Here is a 27,443-nt window from a genome sequence, read left to right as displayed (position 1 = left end):
AGGCTTAACATGACTAGGCCTACATGTTGATAGAGCCTTAGGGTTGCCATGTTACAATGTGCTCCAAATGGCCATGATTTTAACCAATACATCAGTTCATACTTAATGTCTAAATTATTCCCCGGAACGCTTTGCAGCCTGTTCCCATAACACAGAAGCAGAACTGAAGGCGTGGCTCATGCGCTCTTATACTTGTACATATGGCACTTGTACATAATCATATAAATATGATGGACTGTGTCAACAGTGCTGGAGAGAATAGTTTTGTTTTCATTTACACTGTCAGAAAATGCTAGCTAGCTAGCTAGCTATTAGATTAGGCACAAGATTGGTACAAGTATTAAAAACATATCTCATAAAACAGTTACTGTAGCAGTCTTTTAATACAGTGTGCCGTGCATACAGAAACAATATTAAAGATAATGCTGAATGCACTGGAAATTTTAAATTCATTTATAATTGTGTGCCCTTGAGAGTCGAAAATTCAAATTCAAGATTTCTTTGCTCTGTGTGTCGCTTCTGTTGCTCATGAACATGACTTCTGTTATTGAGCTGCAGCATGCCTGACTATATGGCAAAAAAAAAAATGCTGTTATCACTACTTAACATACAGAACATAACCCAAATAAAATCATGCATTTTATTGAATATGAAAACAGGAAAGGGGTGCAGGAAGTCAAGCACAGGGACTAGCTCGTTCCTATTAACAGTCTCTAACCAATTCATTAATTTCATTGTGTTATGTTCTGAAGCAGCTAACAGATAATATCTTCACCTTCAACTTATTTGATGTCATGATGAGTCATTTTGTTCATGGTAATTTACGACTGGTTTGTCTCTTCAGTTTTTACTGCACGCTTTAGCAAACCAGTTTTACAAAACTCCTTTAACGTCCACTCCCTTTGACAAAGCCAGCGAGACCCTCACGTTGCCCCCCACACTTCCACCACACCCTCTACTGACCACTCTGAGCTCAGAGGAAGTAGGTTTCTGTCTTTGTCGATTGACATATATTTCGCCACCTCCTTCATGGGTTTACTGAGATATTTGCGACCTTCTGCTGTCATTCCATAATAAACAGTATGCTGCGCTCTCAAAGCGATTGAGCGGGAGCAATAGTCTCCGCGGTTTTGGGTCAACTCTCAAGTTGGATACCTGGAAGTGTCGGTTGTGGCACGTTATGAGATACTGTGAATACTTGCTTGTATTTTGTGCCAGGGCGGAGGCTCGGATGCTGAGCGTACCAAGAAGAAAAAACGAGGGGATCGCTACTCAGTGCAGACTTCACTCATTGTGGCCGCTTTAAAGAAGATGCTCCCCATTGGCCTCAACATGTGCTCCCCTGCCGACCAGGAGCTGATCAATTTGGCCAAGATTCGATACTCTTTGGTAATTCAGTGAGACGTGAATTCATAACCGGTTTTAAATAAAAATCAATTAAAAGGCTGCTGTTCTTTCTCTGCTGCACAGAGAGATACCGATGAAGAAGTGAGAGAGTTCCTGCAGAATAATCTCCACCTGCAGGGAAAGGTCTCATCCCATGCATGTTCCAACGTTCCGGGCAGGTCAGGTGTCCTAAATAGTGGAGTTACCGTGCTATGTACAGGTCGACAATCCGTCCATGCGATGGCAGATGGCCCTCTACAAGGAAATGGCAGGAAAGGCCGAGGATGCTGATGCACCAGAGAAAGTGGTCAAGAGAGTGCAGGAGGTCTCCGCCGTTCTCTATCACCTTGAAGTGGTGAGCAATTTCTTTCTTTCAGCCCAACAATGGACAAGTGAGAAAATCTGATTTGTTTCATGTCCATTTCGCTTTTGTATGTTTTTCAATAGACGGAGCATCCATTTAAATCCAAAAAGATGGTGTGGCATAAATTGCTATCCAAGCAGAGACGCAGGGCTGTTGTTGCGTGCTTCAGGATGACGCCGTTGTACAACATACCAAGGTAAAGATGTCTTTATGCCCCTTTGTCACAGTTTTAGGTACATCTGCGCAATCTATCGTGATCCAAGACAAGAATTTTTTTTTTTTTTTTTTTGCTCACCATACCTCACAATAACACCCAAAGATGTACATTAAAAAAATGAACTTGCTACTGCCGTTGCTTTCTGAAAGTACATAGTTTCCGACTAGGCTATGCGGACAACTTCCGGCTTCTCTTCCTTCTTCTTCGGTCATTTTTCAAATTTAGACCTTCTTAGAGTAGCATGGGTGCCGCTATGTAGTGGTCAAGAATAGAATTACACTTTAATGAAAAAAACAACAACATGATTTACAATACAACAAAAAAAAATCCAGGAATTGGATACCTTTCAAAACACATTTCTATCAAAGGCACTCCCAAATAAATGTTTAAAATCAAACAATTTGTATGCGTTTTACCATTGCAGGCACAGAGCTTCCAACATGTTCCTTGAGGGATACAAGCGCAACTGGCTTCACACCGAGGGTTACGCATTTGAAGACAGAATGATAGATGACTTGTCTGTGAGTGCCAACTCATTTTTCGGTGGATTTTTGTCTTTTTTTTCCTGTGGGTTTATTCAGCGGTCGTTTCTCTGTTTGTTGCAGAAAGCGATGGAGCAGGAAGAAGGAGATGAAGAGGAGGAGAAAGAAACAAAGCCGGATCCCCTCCACCAACTTATTCTGCATTTTAGTCGCACTGCTCTCACAGAAAAAAGGTTTGAGCGGTGAAATTTGGTCAAAGCATATCAGAAACTTTTACAAGACAAATTTTCTTCTTGCCTCTTCTCTTCTTTCAGTAAACTAGACACAGATCATCTTTATATGGCATATGCAGATATTATGGCAAAAGTGAGTCCGTACAGACAAGATGATTTTGAGCATTTTAATTTAAGAGGGGCAAAATCAAATTGACCTTTTTTTTTTTGTCTTAGAGTTGCCATATTGGTGAGGAAGAAGAAGGGGGAGAGGAAATGGTGGAAGAGGCTGAGGATGAGATGTCCTTTGAGGTGCGACAGTCAGAACTGGTAATGGGCGGCGAGGGGCTGGGGACCAGGAACACAATGGAGCGGTAGCTCTCGACGCATCGAGTGCTCTCATCATCACGACATCATTTCACCACCACCGTTGCTCTCTCTGTCTCTGCTACATCCTTTCCTGTTTGTTTGTTTGTTTGTTTGTTTGTTTGTTTGTTGTGCGTCATTCATTTTGAGCTGCTTTACTTAGGAAACAATGACAAATCCCCAATCCAGATGATTACGCAGTGTCAGCACCGCGACATTGTCTTTTAAAACTCTCGAATGACGCGGCAAAGCAAGAACAATTTGAACGGTATCACTCGCAGTAAGACACCAATTCAATCTGGGTTGGGTCTAATTAGATACAATATAAATTAATGTCAACACCAATCTAACAGTACTAATAAGAATAATTATCATCTCTGTATTATTTTGCCACACTAAGATATAATCCGGTCTAGCAGCTATGATGAACTATTGAAGCCATAATATTTTAGAAATGTTAAGGCACAGTAAGATGTGCACTTGTGAAAAAAAAAAAGACTGTTGTTGCACTTTAACACTACCAAGCTATGTCTTTGCTGTCCCATTCTTCTCTCTCTATCGCTCTTGTGACTTCATGTAATCACTCCCGCCTTCCTAACCTCCATCCTTCTTAACTTGAATGCTGCTGATCAGTGTCTCCCCCTCCGTTCCCCACTCACATAGCCTACTGACAGACTACAGAGCAGAAGCGTTTGAAGAAGCTAAACATTCACGCACATAGCCAAGATCGGCGATATCGGCGCATCGCACTCGGCGTAGTCAGGCACACGATGGAGGCGAAAGGCGTGTACAGCGTGACACATAGCGGGTAAAGCTCGGTTAGGCATACGCGGGTGGCGGGAGGTCGGGTGGGTTGTGGTGCGGGCGGTTGGGAGGTTTAGGATGCGGGGATGCTCCGCGCTGATTTGTGATATGTGGCTGAAGAGAGGAATGTCTCTTCTGATTCAGAGATATTCATTCAATGGCCATTTTTCGCCCCTGAAATGACGTTCTGCATCCAGTCGGCTATACTTTACGCTGTCAGAAAATAAGCATGTTAGCGCTGTCTTTCGGGGTACTAATTGTCACTGGCTTTGTAATCTCAAAGTACGCTTTACATTTGATCTGTAGATGAACATTTTTGACTCCATAAAAGTGCAATGAGTCTGATGGAAAGCTAATTCTACCTTGAGGTTCACAAATGGACTCAACTGTACCCCTATTTCTGACAGTGTAGAAATTCAATTTTTTAAAAAAAGGGAATGAGCTCACCTGATTATTCCAAGCAAAGGCACATTCCTGTAAAACGCCAAAGAAATATCTCCGACGCAGAGGGATCGCGGCTCTTGTCTGCGCCGCGCAGACAAAAGCCGCAAGCTTCATGGCTGCGATGTTGGGCCGTTGCTGCTTCCTGTAGTCTAACGCTTGCTCCAGCCGGCAAACGTGAAGAAGTAGTGTTGTGACTCCACCACTAATAAAGTGAAGTGTGAGAGTGTGCATACGTATCAGATGGATACACTGAATACACAGTCATAACACATTATTTGCATGTGTGCTCATGAATGAAACCTAAATTAGGGACTATTTAAAATAAACTGGTAAGTCTACGTTGCATAAATGAGGTAAAATCATGACGGACTTGAGTGAAAGGTGTATGAGTGTGAGTTTCAGCAAGAATATAAATGGATAGAATGAATTTTAGCTCTACGATTCAATGGCAATTCGAAATCCCATCCCGACCCCGAAAAATATGCAGTTACATTCCGAGTCTTACAATATTATATCTATCCATTTACATTCAAAATGTTGCGAGGCTTTCACGTGGCACGTATTCATCATGTTGTCGGCCGCAGGAGAAAGAAATGGAGAAACAAAGACTCCTTTACCAGCAGTCCAGGCTTCACAACCGTGGCGCTGCAGAGATGGTCCTGCAGATGATCAGCGCCTGCAAAGGTGGACCTTCTCTGCCCCGCTTCTTTACAGGAGAGCACGTCGCCGCCCTCGCGACGACTCTTTCTGACGCCATATTTCCTTTTATAGGCGAGACAGGCCCAATGGTGTCGACAACCCTCAAACTGGGTATCTCCATTCTCAATGGTGGAAATAGTGAGGTTCAACGGGTAAGCCCCTTAGTTGCAGTCCACATGACATACTTGAATGAATACAAATTGGCACTTTTTGTTCCACCTTCGCAGAAAATGCTGGAGTACCTGAGGGATAAAAAGGATGTTGGTTTCTTTTTGAGTGTCCAAGCCTTGATGCAAACATGCAGGTTTGTTTTAAATTATTGAATAAAAAGTGGTGTCATGTCACCAGATTGTGGGGATACATTGCTCATATTGTCCACAGTGTCCTGGACCTGAATGCTTTTGAGAGGCAGAACAAAGCCGAGGGTCTGGGCATGGTCTCAGAGGAGGGTACCAGTAAGTGTCATTCTACTCTGAATTGCATTTTTGTCAGCAAGTGCAGCAGGCAAATCCCCGTTATGAATACAATTTGTATTATGATTCGAAAAACTACAGCAGCATAATGCCCAATGCTAAATAATGTTCACTTTGAGTGTCAGTGACAGAGAAACTCTGAGGGGTTTTTTTTCCCTTTTTCGGACAATGCCAATGAAGTGTTAGCGTTCTTAATATTATGGCCAATGACTTGTTTTCACTGCGTTTGCTCATCACCGAATGCCACACTTATTCTGAAAGTTGTTATGTACACAGCTTCAAATGTGTTTTAAAAAAAAAAGCATGACTAAAATGCCTTAAAATTTACTACATACAAACAAACAAACACCACAGCAAATGAGAATTCATCCGAATGCGGCTGAATTATGACTTACGTAACATGCTTAGTGGCATAAAAAAAAAAAAAAAAAAAGAAACGACATCCGGCAAGCATCACAGTCGAGATTCAATTCACATGATGCATAAGTTTACGGCGCAGGTCAAGCCCATAATCATCTTACATTCACGGCGGGCACATGATTATTTTATCTGATCCCTTGACATTGTAATCATTGATTTGTGCAACATCATTAAAATATTTGTTTAAATAACAACCAGACCGGTTGGAAACATCTGTTATTGGAGCTATGATGTGGCTTTTCAAATCAACTTTTCATTGATTTAGACGAGAAGGTCATGGCGGACGACGAGTTCACCTGTGACCTCTTCCGCTTCTTGCAGCTGCTCTGCGAGGGTCACAATAACGGTGAGTGCGGAGGATGGTTCGTCGTTGCGGTTTCCGCATTGTGAGCTGTCACTAAAATGACCCGCGTCCCGTTTGCAGACTTTCAGAACTACTTAAGGACGCAGATAGGAAGCACAACAACCATTAACATCATCATCTGTACAGTCGATTACCTGCTCAGGCTGCAGGTCTCCAAATATATCTGTCCATTCTCATTTGTCTTTTTTTTTTTCCAATCACGATAATCTACGACATGTGAGTGATTATTGTGCCATCTTTTTTCTTTGAAGGAATCAATCAGTGACTTCTACTGGTATTACTCTGGCAAGGATATCATCGATGAGCCAGGAAAGAAAAATTTCTCCAAAGCAATGACAGTCGCCAAACAGATTTTTAACAGTCTAACTGAATATATTCAGGTAAAAAAAAAAGACACTTTTGTGGGGTTTTTTTTTTTTTTTTTTTTTTTTTTTTTGCTCCTCCTTTTTTTTTAAAAAAGAACCTCTGTCTCCTCAGGGCCCGTGCACAGGTAACCAGCAGTCCCTGGCCCACAGCAGGCTGTGGGATGCCATCGTGGGCTTCCTCCACGTCTTTGCTCACATGATGATGAAACTGGCTCAGGTACGCTTTTGTCACTTGAATCTCAATCAGCTCCATCATGATCTCTGTTGCCTTTGTGACTTTTAGTCCACGTGTCCTAATGCTATCCAATGCCAAGGGTATCAAAAAATGCTGCCTTGAACATTTATTGCGTTGTGTCATGTTTTGAATGCTTTCAAAATGCTCTCGTTTTTGTAAATCCACTATTTTTAATGCAGGTCTGGCATGATATCTCATTAGATTTGGCAAGCGTACCTAATGTTGTGCCCGCAAGCGCCTCAGTCATACTTTATAGCACACTGCATATGTGGCAGGATCTTTGTGTCGTGTGCTCCGTGCGCTGCTCGTGGTTGTTGACTAAACCAGATCTTACCGCCAGCACCTTCCTTGACAAACCTATGTCGGAAGATCGATTCAAATCAAATAGTCAGCACGGGCACTAGCGCAAAAACGGAAATCAATGGTGGCTGCATTCCATTGAACTGCTTTGGTGTCAGCATCGTGGTGTGCATGCGGTTCACCGTCACACTCTCATGGCCGCCATGGGTCACATGAATATAACGCAGCCATTGTCGATATCATGAAGCATACCGTATTTTATGTCGCTTGAATCACTAGCCTATTCACATTTTTATGATGCAAACATCAAACGGCATTTTGCATTGTGTTCCTAAGTTTGTCATTCTTGAACTGTCAACATATTGGAATGACGATAGGAAAATTCGCATTTCCACTCTTTCTTTTCAAAAAAGGAAAAGATCAAATGAGTAAACTGTATTCATTCGCTAAAGTGCAGTAATTATTTAAGAGCGTCAAGAGAGGCACTTTTGTTTCCATTTTTTTTTTTTAAACTACAAAATCCGACAAACATTTTTCTGAGACTTTTGTGGCAATGCTAGTATGGTATTTGATTTGCTGTGTTGCATCACTCAACATGTATTCTAACCTTTAAATTTAAGCAGTAAATTAAATAACTGAATTAATATTCGGAATTAGATTCTGGCAATTTTTGTTGAAGCTATTTTTTTTCAACATTTTTTTTTTTTTCATGCACATGATTGTTGTTTCAAGACACTGAATCTTTTATTGATTATTTAAAACTGTCTTCCACATGTTCAATGCAGGGTAAAGTATGTATTCACTTTATTTATCGATTGATGTGTTTGTTATTTATTCCGCTTTGGTTTCACACCTCAGGCTGTTTTTATACGCCTGCTTTTAAAAAAAAATGGAATAGTCTTCTTTATGGAATTTGGTGTCATGGGAAAAGCTTTTACTTCAATTTCTACACAATATCCCTTTTCCCTCCACTTGTAAATTTAACATCTGTTAGAAATGACACTGAAAGCTTCCCCATACAATGTTAAGAATTTGCCTAAAGGCAGACATGTTTTCACACGGCAAAATTGTCATGAGTTGGGGGGTGGTTGACGGACATTTTATCTCATTCCTGAAATGTTTTCAAGAACCCAGAATAAAGTAAGGCCCACGCAGAATCTGCCTTTCATTAAGGGTATGGTTTACTGAGAACACAACAGAGACTACTTAACATACGTTAAAGTTTGTCATGACTTCACAAAATTCTTGCTCGTTCCATTTTCTGTGATTCTACAGTTTTACAAGATTTAAAAATGCAACATACAGTATCTTCATCATACTAGATAGATGGATTCTAATGACTGGTTATCTTAAAAACTCTTCAGGAACGCCCCCCTTGGATTATCATTATTATTTTATTAAACATTCGAAGAGCAGAATTTCCACAAACACAGTCCAACGTGAATAAGTGTGAGAATACCTTCCTGAATGGAACAATTTATGACAACCAAGCAGGCGACTACAAAACTTCCTGAGAAAGTGACTGACTTTTAACCACCACTGGTCCAGTCTACATTTTAATATACTTTAATATTCTGCTGTTGGAATACACATTTGAATGAAACATCCGCTCTCTGTATGCGCTTGATATTTAACAAGCTTTGCAATCACGTGGCCATTTGACCTGACTAATTATCAGCCTGCTGGAAGATGCTCTTCATTTGTGCTGTGATTTTTGTGGCATTTCCTTTGAACTTAACTCCACTCGAGTGCAGCAAATATTTGTCCATTTCAGCAATGGGGCATCTTTTATTGTACGATAATTCGCTGTCATAACTGTGGGGGATCTATACTTGTGTTTTCTGCTTCCCCCTTCCCAGTGTCTGCATCTCCTACAGTAATTCTGAACCCCTAATATGTTACAAAGTGATGCAGTTATAATCCATTGGCTGTTTCTTTCGAATTATTGCAGGATTCGAGTCAGATCGGTCTGCTCAAGGAGCTTCTGGACCTGCAGAAAGACATGGTGGTCATGTTGCTTTCGCTGTTGGAGGGTAAACCGTGCAGATGTTTCAAGTTAAGTCTTGTGCTTGTCGAATCGTCATTTCTAAGAGGCTTATGTTGTGTCACTCAGGGAACGTGGTGAATGGCACCATCGCCCGTCAGATGGTGGACATGTTAGTGGAGTCATCCAGCAACGTGGAGATGATCTTAAAGTTCTTTGACATGTTCCTCAAATTGAAAGACATCGTGGCTTCCGATGCCTTCCGAGATTACATCACAGACCCGCGAGGGCTAATCTCCAAGAAGGACTTCCAGAAGGCCATGGACAGCCAGAAGCAGTACACCCCTTCGGAGATCCAGTTCCTTCTGTCTTGCTCGGAAGCGGATGAAAACGATATGATCAACTATGAAGAATATGCCAGTCGCTTCCAGGAGCCCGCCAAGGACATTGGCTTCAACATCGCCGTGCTGCTCACCAACCTGTCCGAGCACGTTCCTCACGACACCCGGCTGCAGAACTTCCTGGAACAAGCCGAGAGCGTGCTCAATTACTTCCGCCCCTTCCTGGGCCGTATTGAGATCATGGGCGCCAGTCGCAAGATCGAGCGCATCTACTTTGAGATCAGCGAGGTCAACCGCAGGCAATGGGAGATGCCTCAGGTCCGAGAGTCCAAGCGACAGTTCATCTTCGACGTCGTCAACGAGGGCGGCGAGTCCGAGAAGATGGAGATGTTTGTCAACTTCTGCGAGGACACCATCTTTGAGATGAATATCGCCTCGCAGATTTCCGAGCAGGAGGAAGAGGAAAAGGGCGAGGAGGAGGATGAGCTCGAGGAAGCTGCAGGGGAAGGAGGAGCGGGAGCGGCCATCGGAGCAGGAGAAGAGGACGCCAATGGCGAGGAGGCGCCGCCGGAGTCCAGCTCGGCCTTTGCCGACTTCATAAACAGCACGTTGAGCTTCTTCAGCATTTTCACCTTCCGTAATCTCCGCCGGCAATATCGGCGAGTGAGGAGGATGACCCTAAAAGAGATTGTGGTTGCCCTGTCCACCTTCTTCTGGGCGGTCCTCATGAGCATCCTGCACTTCTTCTACAATGTGTGCAAAGGCTTCTTTATGATAATCTGGCACGCCCTGTTTGGAGGCGGCTTAGTGGAAGGAGCTAAAAATATCACGGTGACAGAGATTTTGGCGAGCATGCCGGATCCGACGCAGGACGACGTGCATGGCGATGGACCCGGGGAACCCGGGATAGGTGAGGAGCAAGACACGGGCGGGGTTACGGACACTGGAGACACCGGTAGTGGGGAAGAGGAGGAGGAGGATACCCAGGAGAAGGAAGGGGGAAGGGTACCCGGTATTGATGCCCCTGGTGGTCTTGGTGACATGGGGGTCGAGGCCCCGGTCGAGCCACCAACCCCTGAAGGGACACCTATCACCAAGAGGAAAATGGTCTGTGTTGGTCCATTTGGAAATGTAACGGTAAAGCGCTGTAAGGTTCCTGACTCCTTTGTGTGGTTCTCTTCTATCGCAGCAGCCAGAAGAGGCCGATGCCAGTCAGAAGCCTCCAGAGCCAGCACCCGTTGAAGAAGCGCCCCCGGAACCAGAGAAGGCCGAGTATAGCGCTTCATTCCTTTCTCTCCGAGTTTATTTGGCAGGGCATATCGTAAAACCTAACCTAAAAAAAAAAAATGTGTCTCCGCATTGTACGCTAAGACAACGAGGAAATGCTCTACTCCGCTAACAAATGGCAATAAAACAAAACGCACGGTGGTAGTAATGCAACAAACGTTTTCAGTGTCGAAAACGGCGAGAAAGCAGAGAGAGAATCCGAGAGTCACGCCAAAGTGGATGCCGATGAACCAAAGAAATCTGCAGTGAAAAAAGAAAAGAAGCCCAAGAAGGGAGGCGGATTCCAAATCTGGACCGAGCTGGAAACACAGAGAAACAAATTCATGGTGAACGACATTTTTCTCACATCATTGCGATGACTCCAAATTGACACATCCTCATTTGTTTTCATTATAATGACAATAATATATCGTTCAGTATGTTTGCTTTTGTTCGGTGTGAAAAACGGATGGATGGCTCATTCATATTTTCTCCCTCCTTGACAGAACTACCTTTCCAGAAACTTCTACAACCTGCGATTTCTGGCTCTGTTCCTCGCCTTTGCGTTGAACTTCATTCTGCTCTTCTACAAGGTGAGATATTGTCATCAAACTTTCTTGCTCTGTATTTTATAAAACTAGTACGAATAGTGACGGCACGTCAAGATAATAATACTTGCTTGGCATTGTCTGTTTGGTGCAAGGTATCCGACAGCCCCCCTGAGGGCGAAGACGTGGAAGGATCTGGGCTGGCAGAAGGAAGTGGTTTCTTCGAAGGCTCCGCTCTCTTTGAGGGTTCCGGAGATGAGGGCGACGCTTCTGGAATGAGCGACGGGGATGAGGATGAGGAAGATGTGCCCCTCTATTACTATTTAGAGGAGAGCACCGGCTACATGCAGCCCACGCTGTCCTTCCTCGCCATTGTCCACACTCTCATCTCCTTCATCTGCATCATCGGCTACAACTGCCTCAAAGTGGGCACAGCTTCGCTTGTTGTCTTCAATTTGATGGCTCGGGATCGTCCCCCCCACCCCTTAACAGAATATTTGCGTCGGTTCCCAAATCAGATTCCGCTGGTGATCTTCAAACGGGAGAAAGAACTCGCAAGAAAGCTGGAGTTTGACGGCCTCTACATCACGGAGCAGCCGGAGGATGAAGACATCAAGGGCCAGTGGGATCGACTGGTCCTGAATACGCCGTAAGCAGGAGGACACCTTTCGCAAATATGGATTCATACCTCAAATGACTGTGGTCAATCGTGTTTGCTGTTCCCCTTTCCAGCTCTTTCCCCAACAACTACTGGGATAAGTTTGTGAAACGAAAGGTAAGTGGAGTCGCTTTGCCGTTAAAATGCAAGTCCGAACCTGTTGCTGGAGTCTAATGTCTGTATTCAGGTTTTGGATAAATACGGAGATATTTACGGACGGGAAAGAATCGCTGAACTTCTGGGTGTGGACTTAGCGTCTTTGGATGTGAGTCAGCAGCACGAAAAGAAACAAGAGGAATCGGACACCTCAACGTTTGCGTGGTAGGCAAATCAAACGCATACCAGGCTAGCAGATGGGACGAATAAGAACGGGTTGTGTGTTTTGTCTTTTCAGGGCGACTGCCATCGACATCAAGTACCAGATCTGGAAATTTGGCGTTGTGTTCACAGACGGCGTAAGCACAACGAACTTGTGCTACTCTGTTACTGGACTGTACCTCTACTAGACCCCAAGGGCAAAAATTGGGCCTTTTACCCTTTTTTACCATAACTTCAACAGTAGCTGAACACGCGACTTTCATTGACTTCTGATTTCAAAACAAGTAATCTATCCATTTCTTTGAGTATTGCTTTCCAATACGATGAGATGATCAGACATTTCTTTAGTTTTCACTGTCCTAACGGCCCTCCGAGTAAAGCTTCAAAACTACCAACATGAGTTTGACACCCCTGACTGACAACATAAGGGTCACAATGCTGCTTTTTCAACAATCAGTTTCTTCGCTGTCTTGAGCAAAGCTGCCGCAGCATTAAGATTCCGCTCCGTAATTCCATCTCCGTCAGCCAGAGCTCTTTTTTTCTTTTTCTTTTTTAATATCTCTTTCAGACCTTCCTCTACTTGTGTTGGTACCTGATTATGTCCCTGCTTGGCCACTACAACAACTTCTTCTTCGCATGCCATCTGCTGGACATCGCCATGGGCGTCAAGACCCTCCGCACCATTCTCTCCTCTGTGACACACAACGGAAAACAGGCATGTGAAAGAAAATAAAATCATGATACCCGATATACTGGATTTACCAAGACTCCATTTTGTATTTGAACCCATCTTTTCGTATGATGGCTCTCACCGTTACGTCCCTCTCTAGCTGATGATGACAGTGGGCCTGCTTGCGGTGGTGGTGTATCTGTACACGGTGGTGGCTTTCAACTTCTTCCGCAAGTTCTACAACAAGAGCGAAGACGAGGACGAACCCGATATGAAATGTGACGACATGATGACGGTGAGTCGTTGCCGACCTGGGACGAACCTCCACGTGTACGGTGCTCCCGCCTGCTCCTGAGACACCTGTAAATACTTTTTTTTTCCCTCTTTCTCTCTCTCTCTCTCTCTCTCTCTCTCTCTCTCTCTCTCTCTCTCGCTCTCTCGCTCTCGCGACAGTGCTACCTGTTCCACATGTATGTGGGCGTACGCGCTGGCGGAGGCATCGGAGATGAGATCGAGGATCCCGCCGGGGATGAATATGAGTTATACCGAGTGGTCTTTGACATAACTTTCTTCTTCTTTGTCATCGTCATCCTGCTGGCCATCATCCAAGGTAAAAGAAAGCGTTGCTTAAGTTACCAAACAACACATTAGGTAACGTGCTGTGACAAATATTTCTGTGCAGGTTTGATCATTGACGCATTCGGAGAGCTCCGAGATCAGCAAGAGCAGGTTAAAGAAGACATGGAGGTATGCTAATGAGCTCTTACGACTTGGCAGTTCGGCGGCGATGTCAGTCGAATGTGGCTCACCAACTTTTTGGTGTTTATCTCCAGACCAAATGCTTCATCTGCGGCATCGGGAGTGATTACTTCGATACAACGCCGCATGGATTTGAGACTCACACGCTGGATGAGCACAACTTGGCCAATTACATGTGAGCGTGTGCTTGCGTGCGTGAGCGAACCTGCGTCATGAATACACAGACAATGAAGAAACATTCAAATGCGTGATCCCTTGCAGGTTCTTCTTAATGTATCTCATCAACAAAGATGAGACCGAGCACACCGGACAGGTGAGCACTCTTGCTTTTCTTCATTGGCCTCTCTTCATTTATTTTGAGACTTTTTGGTGATAGGCAGCAACTTTGTCTTCTAATTCTAATCCTGACCTTCTCTTCATTTGATACGTTAGGAGTCATATGTGTGGAAAATGTACCAAGAGAGATGCTGGGACTTCTTCCCCGCTGGGGACTGCTTCCGAAAGCAATATGAAGATCAGCTTTCTTAGTCTTGAACTACAACGCTTTGAGAACTTCTTTTTAGTGTTGTGGACTATTTAAAAAAAAAAAAAAATTACGAATATGCACCACATCAATTCAAACAGCTCGGGTAATTTTGTGTCGCTGTAAGACACTATTGGTCTGTTTGTTGAATTTGTTTCTATAGGAAACTGCATCACAGTGTGAATTTCAGACGGTCAGTCGTTGAAGAAATTATTTATTCAAGTCCGCACATCACGTTCAGATATTATTTATTGGTTTTGAATATATATGCGTTTTCTGTTTAGATGGAGAATATTTATTGAATTCTTGTCCAAATGGTGATCAAATGAATTGCGCCGATCTCATCATCTTTGGTTTGGTGTACTGAAATGCGGGTCCGTAGGACAGCAACTCATCTGCGCTCGTACACGAATCAGTGACGGATGAATAAAGAAAACACTTTCCCATAGAGTTGCTTTCGTCGGGATTGTGCTCACATGAGTGATGTCGATGCCTCAGCAGGTTATTCGCTGCCGGGAAGGTTTTGGATGATAACTCAGCCGAAGAGGGTTTAGAGGGTTGAGCCTCTCTAGCCCGAAACAGAACTGTAGTTACGTAATCTCAACACTGTACAGACGCACGCTCACTGGCTACTTCGTGAGCGATTTCTCATCAATTCCTCATGAGATCCAATACAAGAGCTCTCTCAAATATCCTTCCTTTCATCAAAACGAGAATGCTCACTTCACGGTATGCTCTTGGATTTGAGAGAGAGAGAGGGTGTGAAGGGCTTGAGGTCTGGGCTCGGTTCCACTACACCATCCAAGCAAACCGTTTCGCTTGGTCCGTAAATTATTCTTGATCCAACGCTTGCATTGGCTCTGATTAGATTTGGCGTGGTGAGAAATGAAAGGCAGGGCCACATGCTTGTGCGTGCCATTGCAACCGCCTCTGATGCAAAAGCGACGTCCCAGCGGAATGAGGATTAAGGCATTAAAACTCACATTGAGCCTCATGTGCTTTGCGCCCGTCCTGCGCAGTCAGTCAGTCAGTCAGTCAGTCGCACTTCAACTGCTGTCAACATGAGCGTCTCGGGGATCCATCAAGGAACACTGAGGATGTACGGTGAGTCCAAAGATTGTTTTGTACAAGTCTGAGGCTTTGTGACTTTTTTTTTTTTTTTTTTTTGACAGCTTTGCAGTTTCTGGATGATTTTATGCTTAGGATACATCTGGTTATTTTAAAAAAAAATTCAGATTCCTCTCATCTATTCAACAAAATGAGTAGCTTGGCACACAAATAGAACGCGCGCTTAAAAGTCACGGTCATGTCTTCGCACGAGAACGAACAAGTTTAGATCAGACTGCAGGTTTTGCGTTTGAATCAGCCACTTGTCGGAATGTTTTTTTTAATTTCATTAAGCACAATATGTTTATTGCTGTCTGCGCAGTGCTCATCCAGATGCGAGGGTGTGATTTTGATCGAGGCACACTATTATTTTTCTGCTCTGATTGGTGCAGTGCGTTGATCCGCCAAACATCTGACTGCCTCTAATCTGTTGACAGCGTGTTCATGCTGTAATCCAGCAGCTCCTCATGATTCCATCATCTGTACCAGCGTTTCCCAAGATTTAGCAGAGGCACTGATTTTATATTATTTTTTTTGTACATCACCAAATAATAATGTCTGAAATAGTATGTAACTGAAATAATGATGATCTCATCACAAAAAAAAATTGGGTTGTTTTGTTCAAAATGACCCAATTTTTGGGGTTGTTTTATAGGAAAGGACCCAATTTTTTGGCTTGTTTTGTAAAAAAAAGAAAAACGATCATATTTTGCAGAACGTTGGATCAAACTGATCCGAGCAAGATATCGGTCCATCCCCACTCCACCCCCCCATTAATTTTTTTGAGGAGGTGTGTGGGGAGGAGGTGTGTGTGTGTGTGTGGGGGGGGGGGGCTGTTTTTAGTTTGAAGAGTTGAAACTGAAATCCAACCCCCCCCCCCTCTTGTCAAGGTGGATTTCTTTTCAAACAATGGAAGAAGAGGTTCTTGCTCCTGACAGCTGAAGGCAGCCTCCTCGTGTGTCACCACGCTTCAGCTCCACCTGACCAGCTGGTCCTCTTACAAAGCAGCTGCGAGGCCATCGTGGAAGGCAGGGAGATCCTCGACCTGCCAAAGCTGCCCGCCGGAGGGAGCCGAGATTGCTGCTTCGCCCTCATATTGACCCACGACAAATACCTGCTCCTACTGACCGACACCCCTGCTGACTGCAGGTCTGACATTAAAAATGATTTTGGAAAGCTGCATAGAGCATTTACAAGAATGCTATCGCTGGTCTAAATGTTTCATCTTAATATTGTGTGAATTCCAAGATGAAAGACGAGATGCCCTTGGTTGCTGTGAACGTGATCAACTATACCAATCGCAGCCACTAGAGGGCATAGTTACATTGTACTGGAACATGGATGGATGGATTGATATTACCGTATTACCGGGTAATATAAATCCATTGTTGTATCTGCTATGATATATCAACCATCTTTATAGTCCTCAACTTTTTGATTAATGAAAAAAAGAAAGTGTTTTAATTGGTTGCGCAATCGACATGGCCTCCGTTTGAAAAGTAACAAGATAATAGTACGTTTTTTTTCTCCTTTGCAGTCAGTGGCTGAATGTGCTGAAAAAGGTGAAAGAGGTGAGTCAAAGCTTTACAATAACAGAAGAATCATACTCTTCACACATTATGAGAAGTAAGAACACAGGGGTTGAGCAGCCAAAGGAGATATGAGAACAATGGGCACAACAACAGTCATAGCAACAGTGATAGTAGTACAAATTTTATTATTCTAAATGTCAAGTACTAGATTGTTTGTGTTTACGCACTTCTACCGTGTCCTTAAATTCAAACCTTGTGTGTGTTTTTTTTTTTCCTCGCAGAGCGTCTCGTCAACTCTCGGTCTTTGCAAGCGACATCAGGTGCCGCCGCTCTGCATCGCTCTAAAAGACCTCGTCCCCGACCAGATCCAGGACAAAGATCCACCGACTCTGCCGATCAGCAATGGAGAGGCTCCTTCTCCGGGGCCTCAGACCAGCTCTCCAAAGGATAAAGGTCAGCTTGATCTCGACGAAGTCACTTGAATTTTTGGTCGCTGATGACAGTTAAAAGTAGTAGAGTGAACGGGGTTAGGACGCAATTTTCAACCTAATTTGTTGGGGCAAAATAATGACCAGAACCCAACCTTGGGTAACAATAACTCAATCTGCTCAAAATTCACAGCTATCCGGTGAGTGGGTTAGCAAAACCCAGGATTTTTTTTTTCCTTCCCCACAAAGGACTTTAAAGTACATACATGCCTATGTACCTCTTGCCACTTGTGTCAAACAGGCAGGAGCTCTCCACGTACAAAGTATTACAAAGGAGGGGGCCACTCAGCGGGCTGCCTGCGTCATGGCAACATCAACAACGCTCAGGCAGTGAGGGCCGTGTACCTGCTGATGGGAGGAGCTGCCGCCTCCTCCGCTATGGGTTACTTAGGCGCGTGCTCACCCTCCGGCCTGGACGCCAAAGCAGCCGACCTTCCTCTCAACACAGACTTCTCCGATATCGGGGGACCGGCGGTGGTGTACCACACAGATAGCCCCGCCATAACCTCCCCCCACTTCAACAGCTTTGACTTTGAAATGGCAGACGCCGACTTCAATGCTTTTGATTGTGGCGGTTTTACTTTTTGATGGGCTGCTGCTTGCTGTTGGATGATACTGGGCGAAGGTCATGACAGGCCCTGACGGTCCCCCTCCTGAATTTTTTTTCTTGCAATTGTATTTTGTAGTTACAAATGAATGCAACAGTTAGAAATCCTGTATATCAGAGTCAAAGTATCCTTTTTATGCAGGAAGTGGAGGATTTGTGGGCATTTTGACCATTTCAACCATCAATATCAATATCAAGGATATTGACTCCAACGGTTTGCCATTCTCCCGTCAGCATGGCAACTAGTACAAACAATGGGCTTCGTGCATAACCGTGTATTATTAAATAATATCATCAGCACTGTCAGTGTTTGTGAATACGCACTAGTATTAGAATTAGTTGGAACTGTCATTTTCTTCCAACTCTTGTTGATTCCATGCCCATGGATTTCTGAATTGTCCCAAAACCTTGTCATCAACTCCTGTTTGTCCAAATGTGTACTCACATTTGTACATCAAGTTAAACAACATCATATTTTATGTATCCGTGCAATTTTAAAATGGAATAAAACCTATTAAAGGAAATGCTGCTTGTCTAGTGCAGTGCAGCCGAGTAAATAGTAAGTACCCAAGCGGGAAAAAGTAGTCACGCAGCATAAGAAAGCATGCTCAGTTCAGTCCGCTAACTTTCTTCCCAATTGTAATGTGATTATTTGATATTCATGGCCTTGAAGGGGGTTTTGAGTGTGTGTAAATCTTTACTGTAACAGGTTATTGCGTGGGTTAGGGAAAGAACATACATTGCCGCTTAGGTACACACATTTTGAATGGAAATGGAACTCCGTTGCAAACTGAGAAATGGGCCGAGGTTTCTACGCTCCACATTGTGTCCATCTCACTGTCCACCCTGTAAACAGGCTCACAAATTGAGTTTGACCAACATGCATTTCAGAATCATGCCAATGAAAACAAAGTTTGTGACAAATGTCAGACTTCCCTGGGGTGACCAGACGTTGTCTCAGAGCCACTTTATATGGTAATCTGCTCGATTATTACAAATATTCGGCTCCAATGTTCTGTCAACAAACGAAGAGCGTCTGACCGCCTCGGGGAGGAGGGGAACTGTCATGCTTCACGTCACCACTCTTTGCTCACGGCGCATTGGAGCCGCTTTAGTTCGTCCGGCCGATGTTGCCGAGGAGGGCCCTCCCCTTCCCTCTCCTCCACTCCGGCTCTGAACTTAAACGCACACCCACCGCGCCTGCCTGCGCCAGGAATGGATAACGGCTGTCTCCAAACATGGCACTGCGACACTATACTCTCGACTTCAGCCTCTCGACTGCAGGTAAGAGGGTCCCCGGCCACCGTACTCTGGTGGCGGTGGGCTGCGCGCTAAGCTAGCCGGCTAGCTTCCAGCGCACGTTAACCTGCTACGATCGATGTCACTGCCCTTCAAAATGTTAATAGCGATTTTTGAATGAAACGCCGTCGACAGAATGCACGTGGAACTGATATTTACCTTGCAAACTCTCAGCATTGGATGGGAATACATGGTGGATGACTTAAAAAGTCACATTTTCAATGTGTACGTCATTTTTTGGGGGGTCAGGTTTTTTAAACGCTATCCATTGAATAGTTTGTCATTCTGTCATTGGTGGTGATGGCAGCGCCATCTTGCGGTCATGTTAAACATAGCGCAGTGGCACCGGAAGTGAGTGAAAATTTGTCATAGACGTGCGTTCATCTTAATATGGGGGAAACATCGATGCGTTTTTTAGATTCGACGTAAATCGCCGTTTAATTTATAATAAAACTATTGTCGCCATATCATAACGGTTATCTGTATAAATGATCTTTATTCTTTTGGAGTAACCCCAGCATGATTAATAGCCGATGTTCTCCTTCATTGCTAAATAATAATAATAATAATAATAAATCAGAGACCAGGATTGTTTTGTCATGTTCTCATGCTGATCAGCAGCAAAAGCAAGCCAAAACAGCCAAGCTTCGAACTCCTGAACCTTTTCAGCTACTGGCCAACCCACTCTACCAACTGAGCCTCAGCAGAGTCAGAATGTTGCCAGGACCTGGTACAGTAATAACTCGACTCTTGCTGGTGTCACCAGCTTCCCAGCAGCACACCAACAGCTTGTTGGACTTGCTTGGTGGCTGTGGCTCAGTTGGTTGAGCGGTTAGCGCAGCGACTGAGGGTAGGAGTGTCTGGATCTTGGTGGATTCTATCTGTTGACTCGAGGCAACGGACCTGATCAAACCAAGCATGTGGCGTCTGCGATTATCCAAGTGTCAACAGATCATCAGCAAACAGTGAGGATTATTGACAAAGTGATTCACATGTTTAAGAAACAAATAAAAGAGACAAACAAATAAAAAATAACAACACACTCCTTTGAGAGCCATTTAATACTTTGTTATGGTGTTGGGGAGACTTTCACACTGTGTAAAACTGCACCGAATTATTCTGAGAGTTATAACAGTAGTGGCGCTTGTGTGCAGCATTCACCGTGGGTTAGGGCGTAGGGACATGACGGCGGAACAGCTCCGGTGTGCATTATTTTTCTCTGCTTGCTATGCAACTGAACAGGACGGACCGGTACCTTTGCCCCCTTGTTTGAACGTAAAATAGGCTGCAGTGAGGTATCATGGATTTGTCCCTTTTCAATGAAAAGCCCTGGCTTTTTTTTTTCTGCTAAGGAGCGGTAAGAGACGACAAGCAACTAAACACATGGCAAGCTCTGGGGTAACCGCTTGGAGTTTTATTTGAGGCTCCTTTTTTTCCCCCCAGCCCCCAATGTAGCTACAACACCCACAAACTATCTTGAAGAACATAAAACCCTAAGTATGAAGCCAGGCGAACAATGTGTGGTGGGAGTGGAAATGCAGTACTAAAATGCCTGTAAAGAATTTGCAAATGAGAGGACATGCGATGAAGTGAACATGATCGTAAAAGCTGAGAGGGGAGCATATGTGAGAGAGTGGCCGCAGCCTCTTTCTTTTCTGACGTCAATTATAATTGTGTAGGGTACGTGACTTTTTATTCTTGACTGTGCCTGAAGATTCTATAATTGCCAAATGATGCATAGGTGAGAGACAAAGTTTGTTTTTTTCAACCCTGCACTCTTGTTTCTCGTTCCCAGTTGACTCTGCATCAACAGTCCCGGTGCTCCTGTCCATATTCCACGAGCAGGAAATGACAGAGACCGTGCATGACACAGACGGGCGCGGATACCTCGCCACCTTTGTCGGAAAGAACGGCAGGTCAATACTTAAGAGAAAAAAAAAAACTAACGTTTTATCCAAGTTGAATAACCGTGTTGACCTGTGTGGGTGCGGAGCATCCATTTAGCGCAGCAAATGTCATTTTATTGATTGATGTCCATTAATTTTTTTCACCTCTTTACTCCACAGGCTTGTTATTTTGCGGCTGCACGCCCACGGGTTGCTCACGATTGACCTGCAGTGTTATGAAGGCGATAACATTGCTCAACTAGACAGTGTAGGTCCCTTGAACAACATACACATCCGAAAATATGATTGGCTCCCAATTCTTTTTGCAAGCATAACGTGCAGTTGCTAGAAAGTCAACACAGATTTGTCCAAATGTAATAAAGAATGGACAAAAAAATGCTGCGATTCAGTTGAGAAAGAAAATAGCCGTGAGGGAGAACAAATTAAAATGCAGAGCAATCTCCGAACGTTTGGCGAGGTTTTGCAAGAAAGACTGATCAGGCCACATGATCAGTTTTGCTGCGCTGATGAGACTGTCCATGAACTTTTAAAAACTGTTGAAAACCTCAGAGGAACTCATAAAAAGCTCTATTCAATTTATATTTCTTCAGCTTTTAAATACACTGGAAAAGAAACTAAAGGTTCTCCTCAACGGCAAGATAACGCGCGTCAAAAGGTAAGCCCCTCGACTCCGATTTGCTGCATCATCTCGAGGCCCCCCGAGAGTTGCAGACGGCGTTCATTCCTGGTCGCCGCGAACAGGCTCCCGCCTCTCATCCGAGGAGCCAAAGTGGACCGGTACTGGCCCACCACCGACGGAAGGCTGACCGAGTACGACATAGATCGCGTCTTGTACGACGAAGACTCCGCATACCAAAACATCAAAATATTGCACTCGCAGCAGTTTGGGAACATGCTGGTCCTCAATGGAGATGTCAGTAAGTGCGTCTCGTCAAGTCCGCCGACACGACGGAATGCCGCGTGCGTCCGTGCCGCGTTTTGATCATGACGGAATCCGTGCAGATCTGGCGGAGAGCGACTTGCCCTACACGGAAGCCATCATGGGCGGCGGGAAGGAGGACTACGCCGGCAAGGAAGTGCTGATTTTGGGAGGAGGCGACGGAGGCATCCTCGCTCAGGCCGTCAAACAAAAGCCAAAGATGATCACCATGGTGGAGATATCCTGAACTGCTCTGCTCATTGATCTCCTTCTGAGGAAAACCACTCGGTTGTATCGTTGTAGCCTTGTTCCTTGACCACCTTGAATACATTGATCAAAAGGTGATCGACGGGTGCAAAAAGTACATGCGGAAGACGTGCGGCAATGTGCTGGACAACCTGAAGGGGGACTGTTACCAAGTGAGTACTCCAGGGCGATTGCGGTTACGGTCGCCACAAAAACATTTTGCTTTGGCTTTTCGCACGACACATATCGGAAAACTCTTTCACCACGTCGCTTTGTTCCAAATGGTGACCGAGGACGCCGCCGCCCTTTTGCTATGTGTTGCCAGATTCTAGTGGAGGACTGCGTGCCCGTGCTTAAGAAGTACGTGCTGGAGGGGAGAACGTTTGACTACATTATTAACGATCTCACCGCAGTCCCGATATCCACAGAACCAGAAGAAGGTTTGCCATTTTTAAATACGGACCGAAAAATGCCCGTTCGTTCCCGACGTGAAAAATGATGTCATTTATTTTTGCAGACTCAACATGGGAGTTCCTCCGTCTCATTTTGGATCTATCAATAAAAATCCTGCATCCTAAGGGGAAATACTTCACCCAGGTGAGCATCGCTTTGTTCGTATTTTTGTTTTTTTTTTGTTTCACGTTGGTTTTCGTTTTGAAAGGCCCTCTTGGAATTGCTTTTTATCATTATTATGGCAACATATTTGATCTTTTTGGGAGGCTAAACATGCCCAAAAAGGTACCAATTTTTGCAAGCACAAGTACACCGCAGCAGACATTTTTTTTAGGTGAATTCCAAGGTCATGTATATTACATTAGAAAAATCCTGCCATAAGTCAACATACAAAGATCCATTATTTGTAGTCAAGAATTATTGTGGACCAATCAGATGAAATTGGAGGTCCGGCCGCGAAAAAAGGGGATGCGAAAGCCCGTTCATCGCTATTTGCCGCTTGAGTCATTTTTCCGATGACGTTTTGCTTCGATAAATAGAGCGATAGATCAGGCGCACGGCCTTGAAGCGTTACATTCGGATTTTCCAAAATGCCTGCTTCATCCATTCGTCATCTTTAATGATTCGTAAAATGACGGCCAAATCCGCTGTTCAAAAGAAAGCTTATCTTTGTCAAATCTCTGTAATTAGTGCTTTCCATCTTAGCGTAGCCGAGATAGGGGGGAAAAAAAGCGTAAACCGAGGTCAGTTCGCTGTGCTCGGGGGCACTCGATTTCAAAATGTTGTCCTTACGCCAATGAGATTTCTTCAAGTGGATAGAAGCTCCTAGCGACTATTAATAGCCTATATATGTACAAATACCATTCAGATAAATACATCATACTGCACTGTAGTTGAGTTCCGCCACCTTGCTATTGCTATGCTAGCACAATAACACAAGCTCAGAACAATCCGATGAGATGTTTGGTAAGCACTTTGCTCTACCAAGATAACGACACCACTGCCACATATTGAGTTTGTGTGTATATGATCTAACCCCCTGGTGTCAAACTCAAGGCCCGGGGGGCCAGATCTGGCCCACCACCTCAATTTATGTGGGCCGCGATAGCAGCTCCAACATGTCAACTTCCATGATCCTTTCTAAAATGTCGCCCAAAATTTAAAATTCTCCTCTGTAATAAATGAGAGTGCAGTAATTGCTGCTCTGTGACATCCTCTGTCTCTGTGCGTGCGGCCAGGGTAACAGTGCAAATCTGACGGAGGCTTTGAGTCAGTATGAGGAGCAGCTGGGAAGACTCTCCTGTCCTGTGGACTTCTCCAAAAAAGTGGTTTGTGTGCCCTCCTACATGGAACTGTATCCTTCCGCAACAAGACGCAAAAAGCGGTGATGAGACAAGACAAGCATCTTTTGTTCATTATCCTGTGAACCAAAGCGCAACGGAAATACAGAAAATCTGCCAGTGATTGACACCGCCCGAAAAATTTGAATAATAATAGTACACATTACTGCTAAGGTAACAGTTAGCTATTGGATAACTTGAATGTAAATATGTGACTAGTCCGAACAGTACTTCTTCCTTAAGTGTGCACGTCAGCTGGGTTTTCTACACCGTGTGGAAGAAGTGACTTTTTTTCTCTCTCTCTCGCTCTCTCTAGCTAGTGGAACGTGAACAGGCTTTCTTCTCTGCTGTATCGCTCGCTAGGTGTAGTCCGAGGGAGCTCGAAAACGCTTACTGTAAAAGAGATACTATTTCGCAACACCCATGATGAAGGCATGTCGTTGTGTCATAGTACCCAAACACTCCACTGGTCTGCTCACTCTTCACACATCTGTCAGGGCATTTTTTTTTCCCCCTTACCTCTCTCTCTCCACATGTCTCTTTTACCTTTTTGAATTGTTTTTAAGTATTGTTCGCTGCAAGCCAACAAGTCCAGTTTTGAATGTGTGTGTGTGTGTGTGTGTGTGTGTGTGTGTGTGTGTGTGTGTGTGTGTGTGTGTGTGTTTTAAACCTCACTTGGGAGGCCCATGAATAAGCATTTACTCTTCTGAATGCTCTTTCGAGGTTTGAACTAAGAGCTGATATGCTAATGATGTTACTGATAGTTGCTCGTTTGTTGTTTTGCCCCCTTATAGGGTGAAGATATCAGCAACTAAACTGTTTTTAAGCTAATTTTTTTTTTGTTACATTGACTGTTATTTTGATTTATTTTTTTTAAATTCAGGTTGATTTCTTGGCATGATGCCAAACGATGATTCCAATGTCCAGGGGGGGGGAGATTCCACCACCTTAATTCCATCTTTGTGCTATTTTATGCCATATTGAGTGGTTGTTCTTTTGGTTCGTTCAGATATAATAAAGCGTGTAACACTGACATCAAGCAGTCACAAATGCCATATTGAGTGGTTGTTCTTTTGGTTCCTTCGGATATATTAAAAAAAGCGTGTAACATTGACATCAAGCAGTCACAACATTATGATGACTCACTGTATATTAGGATCCAGTACAAGACGTCTTCGGGGAAAAAAAAAAAATCTGCCTTTATAGCAATAGTAATATTCATTTGTAACATGAAGGTACTAGCTCAAAGACGTAAGCAGAAAATGAGGCGGCAGGATTATGCTGCACGACCTATAATAAAAAAAAACTGTACTGGATCTGATTAGATCAGTGGTTCTTAAACTTGTGAGAGGTACCGAACCCAACCAGTTAATATGCACATTCACCGAACCCTTCATGAGTGAAAAATAAAAATATAATAATTTTATTTATTTATTTATTTATTTATTTTTATAAATTCGAGACACGAAAAAACGTATTTATTAAAAACAGAAAAAAACACGACATAGGTATTTTAAATTGTGCAGAAAATGAACCAGCCAGCGATGGCCAAGCGTTCGTGTCATAACTGACATGTTGAGTCGGGTGTGCCTTACCTTCCAAGGCAGAGGCTCTTTCGAACCCCTGAGACCAATTCACCGATAGTATAGTAAGGCATTTTTTTGCCGAAAAAACGACTCTGTATAGTAAGGCGTTTTAAACCAAAAAAAAAAAAAACGACCATGTATAGTAAGGCATTTTTAGCCGGAAAAAAATGTCCATCTATAGTAAGGTGTTTTCAACCAAAAAAAATGACCATGTATAGTAAGGCATTTTTAGTCAGAAAAAACGACCATGTAAAGTAAGGCATTTTTGGCCGAAAAAAACGACCATGTATAGGAAGGCGTTTTTAGCCGAAAAAAAACGACCATGTATAGTAAGGCATTTTTTTTGCCAAAAAAACGACTATGTATAGTAAGGCGTTTTTCACCAAAAAAAACGGCCATGTACAGGAAGGCGTTTTTTGCCGAAAAAAAATGACCATGTATAGTAAGGCGTTTTTAGTCGGAAAAAAAACGACCATGTGTAGGAAGGCGTTTTTAACCAAAAAAAATGACCATGTATAGTAAGCTGTTTTTCGCCGAAAAAAAACGACCATGTATAGTAAGGCGTTTTCAACCAAAAAAACGACCATGTATAGTAAGGCGTTTTTGGTCGAAAAAAACGACCATCTTTAGAAAGGTGTTTTGAACCCAATCCATGTCTCGGCCTTCCTCTGCGAAGCTGGCATGGAAAGCTTTAACCGACCATGTTTTGGAAGACTTTTTTTGGATTGTTACTTACAAGCTCAATAAAGCAGTGCCAGTGTGGTCGACCAGTTACTGTGTCGGTTTACCAGCGCAGGGGCGCAGTGTTCAAATCCAGGTCTCGGCCATCATCTGCGGAGTTTGCATATCAAGCTTTTTTGGAATGACCAGGTATGTAAAGGCCTTTTTGGGTTGATAATGAGGAGTTTGTTTTAGCTGTGCCACCGTGGTCCACTGGTAAGGGTGCCAGCTAAACGGTAGGAAGATGCCGGTTCGAATCCAGGTCTCGGCCATCATTTGTAGAGTTTGCATATTAAACTTTTTTGAACAACCATTTATGTAAAAGCATTTTTGGGTTGTGACTGATGATCTCGGTATACCTGTACCACCATGGTCCATTGGTAAGGTCGCCAACTTAACAGTGGGAAGATGCTGGTTCGAGTCCAGGTCTCGGCCATCATCGGCAGGGTTTGCTTCTCAAGCTTTTTTTGAGCGACCAGTTACGCAAAGGCCTGTTTTGGTTGTTCCCGATGATATCGGTATACCTGCGCAACCATGGTCCACTGGTGAGGACATTAGCTTAAGAGTGGGAAGATGCTGGTTCGAATCCAAGTCTGGGCCTTTGTAGGCAGTTTGCAAATAGGGTACATTTTTTTCCTCATGGCCATTTATAGTAAGGCCTTTTTAGCCGAAAAGAAAAACATGCAAAGTACGGCATTTTTTAGACGGAAAAAAACTGACCATGTGTGGTAAGGCGTTTTTAGCCGAAATTTTTAGCCCCAAAAAACGACCATGTATAGTAAGGCGTTTTTAGCCGAAAAAAACGACCATGTATAGTAAGGCGTTTTTAGCTGAAAAAAAACGACCCTGTATAGTAAGGCCTTTTTAGCTGAAATTTTTAGCCCCAAAAAAGACCATGTATAGTAAGGCATTTTTAGCCAAAAAAAACGACCATGTATAGTAAGGCGTTTTTGGCCGAAAAAAACGACCATGTATAGTCAGGTGTTTTTAGCCGAAATTTTTAGCCCCAAAAAAAGACCATGTATAGTAAGGCATTTTTAG

The 27,443-nt window shown here is 43.8% G+C and overlaps 3 protein-coding genes across 8 annotated transcripts in view; all 3 read left to right on the top strand.

Moving 5' to 3' along the window:
* LOC109517964 (ryanodine receptor 1-like) overlaps positions 1-14,645 on the top strand; it is a 38,501-nt gene extending 23,856 nt beyond the window's left edge. For 2 of the 6 annotated variants that reach the window (XM_019873516.1, XM_019873511.1), the window contains 34 exons: positions 1,219-1,389; positions 1,471-1,530; positions 1,607-1,741; positions 1,834-1,946; positions 2,392-2,488; positions 2,573-2,682; positions 2,764-2,815; positions 2,899-2,973; positions 4,860-4,959; positions 5,047-5,126; positions 5,202-5,278; positions 5,356-5,429; positions 6,133-6,213; positions 6,292-6,380; positions 6,483-6,611; positions 6,709-6,813; positions 7,917-7,922; positions 9,083-9,164; positions 9,245-10,563; positions 10,646-10,728; positions 10,910-11,069; positions 11,229-11,315; positions 11,426-11,695; positions 11,789-11,919; positions 12,003-12,045; positions 12,116-12,249; positions 12,323-12,383; positions 12,815-12,961; positions 13,077-13,211; positions 13,370-13,526; positions 13,599-13,663; positions 13,750-13,850; positions 13,937-13,988; positions 14,108-14,645. In XM_019873516.1, coding sequence (XP_019729075.1) covers positions 1,219-1,389; positions 1,471-1,530; positions 1,607-1,741; positions 1,834-1,946; positions 2,392-2,488; positions 2,573-2,682; positions 2,764-2,815; positions 2,899-2,973; positions 4,860-4,959; positions 5,047-5,126; positions 5,202-5,278; positions 5,356-5,429; positions 6,133-6,213; positions 6,292-6,380; positions 6,483-6,611; positions 6,709-6,813; positions 7,917-7,922; positions 9,083-9,164; positions 9,245-10,563; positions 10,646-10,728; positions 10,910-11,069; positions 11,229-11,315; positions 11,426-11,695; positions 11,789-11,919; positions 12,003-12,045; positions 12,116-12,249; positions 12,323-12,383; positions 12,815-12,961; positions 13,077-13,211; positions 13,370-13,526; positions 13,599-13,663; positions 13,750-13,850; positions 13,937-13,988; positions 14,108-14,203 — 4,677 coding nt within the window. In that variant the 3' untranslated portion in view covers positions 14,204-14,645. The remainder of the gene's footprint in view (positions 1-1,218; positions 1,390-1,470; positions 1,531-1,606; positions 1,742-1,833; positions 1,947-2,391; positions 2,489-2,572; positions 2,683-2,763; positions 2,816-2,898; positions 2,974-4,859; positions 4,960-5,046; positions 5,127-5,201; positions 5,279-5,355; positions 5,430-6,132; positions 6,214-6,291; positions 6,381-6,482; positions 6,612-6,708; positions 6,814-7,916; positions 7,923-9,082; positions 9,165-9,244; positions 10,564-10,645; positions 10,729-10,909; positions 11,070-11,228; positions 11,316-11,425; positions 11,696-11,788; positions 11,920-12,002; positions 12,046-12,115; positions 12,250-12,322; positions 12,384-12,814; positions 12,962-13,076; positions 13,212-13,369; positions 13,527-13,598; positions 13,664-13,749; positions 13,851-13,936; positions 13,989-14,107) is intronic. The other 4 variants (XM_019873517.1, XM_019873514.1, XM_019873513.1 and 1 more) reach the window with 3 other exon arrangements.
* Positions 14,646-14,913: 268 nt separating this feature from the next.
* Positions 14,914-18,434, top strand: LOC109517966 (uncharacterized). Its single transcript, XM_019873519.1, has 5 exons — positions 14,914-15,302; positions 16,196-16,454; positions 16,843-16,876; positions 17,119-17,290; positions 17,567-18,434. The coding sequence occupies exons 1-5, from the start codon at positions 15,260-15,262 to the stop codon at positions 17,911-17,913; spliced, it is 855 nt and encodes a 284-aa protein (XP_019729078.1). The 5' UTR covers positions 14,914-15,259; the 3' UTR covers positions 17,914-18,434.
* A 595-nt stretch (positions 18,435-19,029) lies between these two features.
* sms (spermine synthase) lies at positions 19,030-24,490 on the top strand. The gene is made up of 11 exons (XM_019873518.1): positions 19,030-19,216; positions 21,027-21,147; positions 21,298-21,385; positions 21,729-21,793; positions 21,880-22,055; positions 22,141-22,295; positions 22,387-22,476; positions 22,629-22,743; positions 22,821-22,900; positions 23,995-24,110; positions 24,352-24,490. Exons 1-11 carry the CDS (start codon positions 19,171-19,173, stop codon positions 24,380-24,382), a joined length of 1,083 nt encoding a protein of 360 aa, XP_019729077.1. The 5' UTR covers positions 19,030-19,170; the 3' UTR covers positions 24,383-24,490.
* The last annotated feature ends 2,953 nt before the right edge of the window (positions 24,491-27,443 follow it).

Source organism: Hippocampus comes, unplaced genomic scaffold (assembly GCF_001891065.2).
Source record: "Hippocampus comes isolate QL1 unplaced genomic scaffold, H_comes_QL1_v1.1 scaffold59, whole genome shotgun sequence".
In the NCBI taxonomy this organism is placed as follows: domain Eukaryota; kingdom Metazoa; phylum Chordata; class Actinopteri; order Syngnathiformes; family Syngnathidae; genus Hippocampus; species Hippocampus comes.
The sequence above is the reverse complement of the archived record's forward strand: the minus strand, read 5'-3'. Positions and strand labels throughout refer to the sequence as shown.

Bases quoted from the DNA above. Each gene is read 5' to 3' on its own strand.
- sms (XM_019873518.1), top strand. From the start codon at position 19,171: ATGGCACTGCGACACTATACTCTCGACTTCAGCCTCTCGACTGCAG. The intron at 21,148-21,297 runs GTCAATACTTAA...TTTACTCCACAG, and splicing joins TTTGTCGGAAAGAACGGCAG to GCTTGTTATTTTGCGGCTGC. The intron at 22,477-22,628 runs GTGAGTACTCCA...ATGTGTTGCCAG, and splicing joins TGAAGGGGGACTGTTACCAA to ATTCTAGTGGAGGACTGCGT.
- LOC109517966 (XM_019873519.1), top strand. From the start codon at position 15,260: ATGAGCGTCTCGGGGATCCATCAAGGAACACTGAGGATGTACG. The intron at 15,303-16,195 runs GTGAGTCCAAAG...CCTCTTGTCAAG, and splicing joins AGGAACACTGAGGATGTACG to GTGGATTTCTTTTCAAACAA. The intron at 16,455-16,842 runs GTCTGACATTAA...TCTCCTTTGCAG, and splicing joins GACACCCCTGCTGACTGCAG to TCAGTGGCTGAATGTGCTGA.